The sequence below is a fragment of the Monodelphis domestica genome, chromosome 1 (assembly GCF_027887165.1).
Source record: "Monodelphis domestica isolate mMonDom1 chromosome 1, mMonDom1.pri, whole genome shotgun sequence".
Taxonomy (NCBI): domain Eukaryota; kingdom Metazoa; phylum Chordata; class Mammalia; order Didelphimorphia; family Didelphidae; genus Monodelphis; species Monodelphis domestica.
In genome coordinates, this window is record NC_077227.1 from 671,958,170 (window position 1) to 671,965,273 (window position 7,104).

At 39.4% G+C, this 7,104-nt stretch overlaps 1 protein-coding gene across 2 annotated transcripts; it reads right to left on the minus strand.

Moving 5' to 3' along the window:
• Window positions 1-244: 244 nt before the first annotated feature.
• Window positions 245-7,104, minus strand: GEMIN6 (gem nuclear organelle associated protein 6). 2 transcript variants are annotated; one of them, XM_007477015.3, is made up of 3 exons: window positions 6,937-7,104; window positions 4,768-4,904; window positions 245-2,205 (listed from the first exon to the last, which is right to left on the minus strand). In XM_007477015.3, exons 2-3 carry the CDS (start codon window positions 4,893-4,895, stop codon window positions 1,833-1,835), a joined length of 501 nt encoding a protein of 166 aa, XP_007477077.1. In that variant the 5' UTR covers window positions 4,896-4,904; window positions 6,937-7,104; the 3' UTR covers window positions 245-1,832. The 2 variants fall into 2 exon arrangements, with proteins under 2 accessions (XP_007477077.1, XP_001362767.1); XM_001362730.4 differs by having other exon boundaries at window positions 6,777-7,099.

The window sequence follows — 7,104 nt, forward strand, 5'->3', positions numbered from 1 at the left end:
TCTTTACATAATGGTCCAGGATGGTACTATATGCAGAAAATGATCAACTATTTCAATATATTTCCTATCTCAAGTATATGCATTTTTTAAATACTTTATAATTATACAATTTGAACTTGAAACTTTTGGGACAAATATGGCTATTTGTAGTTATTATAAACCTTTAATGAATAAATTTAAAAGAATATTATGACCAGTATATTAAATTACCCTGGGAATACACTGCTTGAAGACAGCGGACTCATTGTAAGAGGTACTTAGTAAATGCTTTATTCAATGACTGCTTATGTGCCAAGACACTATGTGTGTGTATTGGAAAGGGAAGGGTTGAAAAAAGTCATAAAGTTCTTAAAACAAAATAAATTTTAATTCTTTCATTTTAAAAAATACATAGCATTTTGGAAGAATAATAGAAGTTCAGAAACCTTGTAAAAACTGAAGAAGCTGAGAATCATTGGTATAAAGGAGCCACCAAAAGAATCACTGAAGAGAAGAGACAAACACAGGAATGAATACTTTCTTGTATAAATCATATCATCTTTGCCTTAGAAGGAGTTTGGGAGGTCACTCAACAATCCCTCACTATTAAGGGCATTCAAGTATCAACCCTGGATACTGACACAAGCCACTGGTTATTTATGTGTGAGATTCTAACTTTGGAGAATAATTAAAAAAAAAAAAGGTCCCTAGTATTGACCAGACCTTGATTCTCCAGTCAAGCAGCTTTCCAAGGTAAAGTCAATTCATTCATCCGAGAGCCCTCAGGTTTTATTCACAAACCGATTATTTAAACCACCTGTTTAGCAGTTGCCAGGAAACCTCCTCCTTAGTTTATTAATCTCCAAACATAAAAACCTGCTTACCATTTCCCTATGTTAGATATTAGTGACTACCTTTGAGCAATCTTTCTATAGATCCAAATAAAGTCTGATAATAAAGAAGTAATAAAAAAGAAAGAAAAAATACTTTTTTGGGGGGAGGGGGTAGTAGGGGACTCAAGTTCTTCCTTTTCTTTGAGTATAATTTCCATTGCTGTTATTAGCCAGTAAATCTGATTGTAGGGTTTAAGGACACCAAACAACTCTGGAATTATAAGAATCAAGGACAGTGGAATTTTCTAATGATCACACAAAGAGAAGTTTCAGCCTAAAAATATATTCTGTCCTACAACTAATTTGGAAATGATACTAAGATTAGAGATGATTGATAAAATTGCCAAAATACTAATAATAATCAATGTGAATAAAATCAGAGCAGTATGACCCTAGAATTTGGCAGCCCTTGCTTCAAACCCTACCTCTGACACATATTAAGTTTCATGAGGAATCTGCAGGCAACTCTCATAAGCCTTGAAGGCACAGAGAAGTTAGGACATATTTAACATATCAATGAAAAGAAGACCCAGGGATTCATGAGATCACAGATCTGGATGTTTCCCTCTCCTCCCCACAAAAAAACAAAGTTATAAGATGTGCTTGGCAGAAACAACCTTTTTGATGGGCTCAGATAACATTTCCCATAGTACTTACTCACTATCTCTTGGCTAACAAAGGCAGAGTGGAGATCCATCTTAAAACAGGGGATACCACAAAGAGAAGTTCCTCTGTGCCTGTGAGTCTCTCCCATCCCTGGTTCCCCTACATCCAAAATGCAGAAAGTGTACCACTAGGACCCCTGTGGTTCCATTTGCCACACTAAAGAAGTTTTCAAAAGCACAGAATGTACTCAAAAGAGCTCTAGAAGATTAAGGGATTACCATTCAACAAGTTTTACCACGAAAAAGAAAAAAGAAAGTCTTTCCCACAAGCTGAGCAACAGGTTTAAGTGTCTCACTAGGAAGCCATAAGATGTCCCTGGATAAGATCCTGAACTCTGGACAAAATAATTTCATTTGAACTGCTACAGTCTTCAGGTCCATAGGGTGGCTCTATGGTCAGGACCCCAGCAACACAGAGGGTACTTTGTGACTCTCCTTGTTCAGTGATGGGGATGTGATTCTTCTCCAGCCAAGTCTTCAGGCTGAGCTTCCTTTTTTCCAGGTCCTCAGGGCTGTAGGCCTTACTCTCTTCTAGCATGAACATATGAATCAGTTTCTCTCTCACTTCCTGGTTGTCTTCATTCAAAATTTCAATGGTCTGCACAGCATGTCCCATGACTCCAGTCACAGTCACGGTGCCATCTTCCAGAAAATTCACCAGGACAATACTTTGGGACAAGAGAAAATATATAGCAGGGGAATGAACAAAGGCTTACTCCTAAATTGGGGAGAATACAGTAAACTATCCAGAATTCAAGAGGAAGATGCTAGCTGTACCATCTCTGACACATTACCTGCTACCAGAACAAGGTGGAATGCCTTCCATCTTGGAGATGACACAGAAGTTCATTCACTGAACACACATATATATTAGTTGTCTATAAAATGCACAGCAGTTTTCAAAATATCTCCTCTTACATGGCCAAACTAATTAAAGGTCAACATGATATATGAGACCAGGGATTTAAAGATCTAGGACAGAAAGGGAGGAATCACTTAGGGATCCATCCAACTTAGGAGATGACCCTCAGCAATCAACTCTCAGTTTCCTGAGCCTACTTTAAAATGAGATATTTATAAAAGGGTTCTATAGTTTAGGATGCATAATAAAATATATTCAACATGATTAGGAGATTGAGATTTGCTTATTCTATATACCTTCATGTCACATTAACATAAATTTTAAAAAGAACGAAAAGATATGCCTTGTCCACCCTCCTTTGAATATCTATGGTGGTCTAGTTCTAGCTACTTTTGTCTCCCAAGACCTTCCAAATTAGAAGAGTTATGCCTAATGATCAAAGATCACTCACCTGTTATGAGAAAATTTTTCCTAATTTATGAGGGTCATGAAACTAATAGATGACTTACAGTAATTGTTTGTGCCTTAACTAGTGTTTATTAATCTCTTTCTTCCACTTAGTCATCACTTACTTCTTTGACATGTTCTACCATGTCAGATGACAGCACACTAATTTGCCTACAAAAGCCACAGATTCCTGGGTGAAAATCCAATGAAAAAGAAATAGAGGGGGAAGCTAGGTGCCTCCTGCATAAAGAGCCAGACCTGGAGATGGGAAATCCTGGGTTCAAATCTGGCCTCAGACACTTCCTAGCTACGTGATCTTGGGCAAGTCACAACCACAACTGCCCAGCCTTACCACACTTCTGCGTTAGAACCAATACTTAGTATTGATTCTGAGACAGGGAAGGACCTCTTGTCTCTAGGCCTGGTTCTCTATCCACTGAGCCACCTAGCAGCTCCCAATTTATTCAGTTTTAAAAACAACACATCCGTGGCATAAAACAAGGTACTCCTGTAGTTTCTTTGGGACTAAGGCCTTTTTCTTCCCTCTTCTCTCCTTTATCAATGGACTGGCAGAGCTAGGAGCTAGCACAGGGAGGGTGAAGGGGAGGAAGCACAGAACCCATCTACTGATCCTCTCCTGGTGGTTCAGTGGCTGTGAGAGCCTTCTCCATTCTTTCATTCAGTAAATATTAAGCACCTATGTTATATCCAGCATTGCTCTGGATAAGCCTAGTTCCCATTCTCATGAAACTTATAGGAGAGGGAAGAAATAAAATGCACACAGATAACAATAAGACATGATATTACATCATAAGATAAACTGCTATGTGAAGTAAGAAAGGAAAAATTTGTTAGTATAATGCATATAATTCCTTTAAAAAATTGGGCAGCAAGCGTAAGGAGGTAATTCTCAGATTTCCCCTGTATTTCCCCCAACTCTCCTCTATTCTGTTCTCTCTTCTCTTCCTTTCCATTCCCCCAACTGCCTAGCCCTTACCACTATTCTGCCTTAGAACCAATACACAGTATTGATTCTAAGATTGAAAGTAAGGGTTATTAAAAACAAAACAAAACTGAGTAAATCATATTTTAGAAAATAAAATCATTCATCCAATAAATATCTGATTGCTTAGCTCATTACCAGGTTTACCACAAGATAATGAATTCTGGAGCCAAAGCAACTCTCAAAAACTGTTTACTAAGCAAAAAGAAGAAGGGCTATCTGCTTCATGAGATCAAAATTCTTAAGGGCCTGTAAATGTCATCTACATACTGAGAACTATTTCTAGTGGAGCAGAAGCTCTTGAAGGCAGGGCAATTAGCCTCACTCTTATACTTGTATCTCCAGTGGCTGCAAGAGTACTTGGCATAGGAGGTGCTGAATATTTAGTGCCAACTTGCTTGCCAATTGTGGATTTTTGATTGGCAGCTATTAGGAGCCTCTAATGATTTGCCTGAAAATTCAGTATCTAAAGGAAGCAGGAATAGCATCACAGGTTACTGGGCAGACAGATGCCCTTAGAGTGAGAAGTCTTCCCTTCAACCTTACTGTGGCCATGTGTGTACAGCTGCATGACACTGTACAAGTTACTTCACTGTCACTGCCTCAGGCAATACTTGGCAGGGTTGGGGTGTGAAAGACTTCTCTGCACTGGCAGAGGGAGTTCAAGAAATCAGGTTTGGTTCCCTCCCTGCAATAGGGAGGTGAATGCTCTAACTATTCAATTTAACAGATATTTACTAAAAGTCTGATTCATATATGGTATAATGTACCAGGAAAACAAAGATATTAATCATTCCTTAACTTATCTGATTTTTAAGCTTGGATTTTAATATACAGGCATATTGATATTTCATATGGCTGAGAAAAAGAGGAAGAATAAAAACAAAGTTGAAGAATAACAAGCCATGGCATACTCACCTAGCAGAGACTGGGTCTGTTGTTAAAACCCATCCTTTATATTCATTCTTTTCACTGGCTGTCACTCTAACTTCTTTATATACATAGTCTTGCCATTCTAATGGGTTTTTCTTCATCCAGTCACTCATGGTTGTCAGCTAGAACAATTCAAAAAGCAGCTAGTTCAGATTTTGGAGATGAAGGTAATGCAATGTATTCCTATTGTACCCACTCAAGCCCCCAAGAACATCAGTGAGTTATCTTAATTCCTAAAAATTCTAAAAAAAAAAAACACCCTTAAGTTCTATTTTAAGATAAATAACTACATTAAAATGTTACTAGGAATATTTAACAAAATAAAAATAAAATACAATGTAGATAATACTAACTTGTGATCTAAGTCAATATGAAGCCTGCTAGGGTTTTTTCTTCTCTTTAGAGTTTGACACTATTGGGCAAAAACTTAAGGGTTCTTCAGCACAGTTCTGGAGGAATAGGTCTAGTCTCTGCCCTTAAATTGCAAATAATCAGGCCTAGAGACAGGAGATCCTAGGTTCAATAAATCTGATCTCAGACACTTTCTGGCAGTGTGACCTTGGGCAAGTCACTTAACCCCCATTGCCTAGCCCTTACCAATCTTCTGCCTTGGAACTAATACACAGTATTGATTCTAAGATGGGAGGTAAGGGTTAAAAAAAAATTGCAAGTTATCTAGGCAGGCAACACAAAAATTTGACAAAGTTGGAGAATGATTATAAAACAAGAGCCAGCACAACCAGAGAAGAGATCTGGGCACTAGTCTCAGTTTTTCCCATCACACTGCTGTGTGACCTATGAAATTCCTAGTTTCCTTCAAATCTCAACTCAAGTGCTAACTTCTACAAAAAAGGGTTTCCTGATGCCTTCATCTATCACTGCCCCTTCCCCATATTACACTGCATTTACTGTGTATGTGTGTGTGTATGTATGTATGTGTATATATATATATATATATATATGCAACTTCCTGTTATGAATGTAAGCTTCTAAAGGACAGGGACATTTCAGTATTTCTAGCTTCAGTGCTAGCACATAAGAGCCACTTAAAAATGCCTGGTACTAAAATGAAGTTGGACCGGATAAATGCTCTAACATCTTACATATAGACTATGCCATTATTATCATGCCATTCACTTACACTAGAGTGGTCCAGTGGATAGTGTTGGACTTGAAGTCAGGGAGAAATAAATTCTAATTCTGCCTCACACACTTACTAGCTGTGTAACCCCAAACAAGTCACTTAAACTTTGTGAGCCTCTTTCATCCATCACCTTTATCATGGGACTGTGTCAGGTATCAAATGAGACAGAATATGAAAATTGAGACAGTATATAAAAAGTGCTTTAAGCATTATATAAGTTTATTATTATTGCTGTATTAGGTCTGCCCAGTAGATGGAATGCTGGAATTAGATTTCAGAAGACCTGAACCCAAAACAATCATTTATTAAGCCCCTACTATGTGCCATGAATGTGCTGAGCATTCATATCATTCCAACTCTGATCAAGGCCCAGGCCCCCTGCCTGATGGTCCTGCTCTATTTTTATTTTATTTTTAATTTTAAAACCCTTCCCTTCCCTCTTAGAATCAATACTGTATATTAATTACAAGGCAGAAAGGTAAGGCTTAGCAATGGGGGTTTAGTGATTTGCCCTGGGTCACACAAATAGGAAGTGTCTGCGGTCACATCTAAACCCAGGGCATGGCTATCCACTGAGTCACTCAGCTGCCCCTGCCCCTGCTCTATTTTAACCAATGCTCAAGGAGACAAAGAACACCCATCCGGAAATTCAGCACCCATCAATTAACTGGGTCGCTAAGCGGCGCTGAGAATGGCAGGAGGCAGGACGTGGAGTCGCAGAGACCCAAGTTCAAAAGTGATCCTCATACCCTGCTCCCTAGCGGCGGGGCTCTTGGGGGAGTCGTTTAACTATCGCGAGCCTTAGTCCCCGCATCCGTAAAATGGAGATAATAATAATAACAGCACCTACCTCCCGGAGGGTGGAGGGTCTGAGACTAAAGGTGGTATCTATAAAGCGTTCTCAAATATTACTTCAATGGTAGCCAAGAGGCTCACTAGGATTCTTCTCCACCACGCCGGTGACCGTCACCAGAGCTCACTTCTGGATGACGCTCCAGCGGCCCCCTAACCTGCAAAGGTCCCAAGGCTTTTCCAAAGCCCCAGTCGAGCTTCAGCAAGGTTCATTCCTTTCACTCCCACAAAGTATCCCCGCAGGCAGGAAGCGAAGGATAGCGAGTCAGCCTATCGCGGAATCACGCATGCCCACGCGACAGTCACGCATGCTCACGCGACAGTCG

What these genes read in the sequence shown, in the direction of transcription:
- GEMIN6 (XM_007477015.3), bottom strand. Translation starts at nt 4,895, where the DNA reads ATGAGTGACTGGATGAAGAAAAACCCATTAGAATGGCAAGACTATGTA. An exon ending in ACAGACCCAGTCTCTGCTAG is followed by an intron (nt 2,206 to 4,767) that starts GTGAGTATGCCA and finishes CTTGTCCCAAAG; the next exon opens with TATTGTCCTGGTGAATTTTC.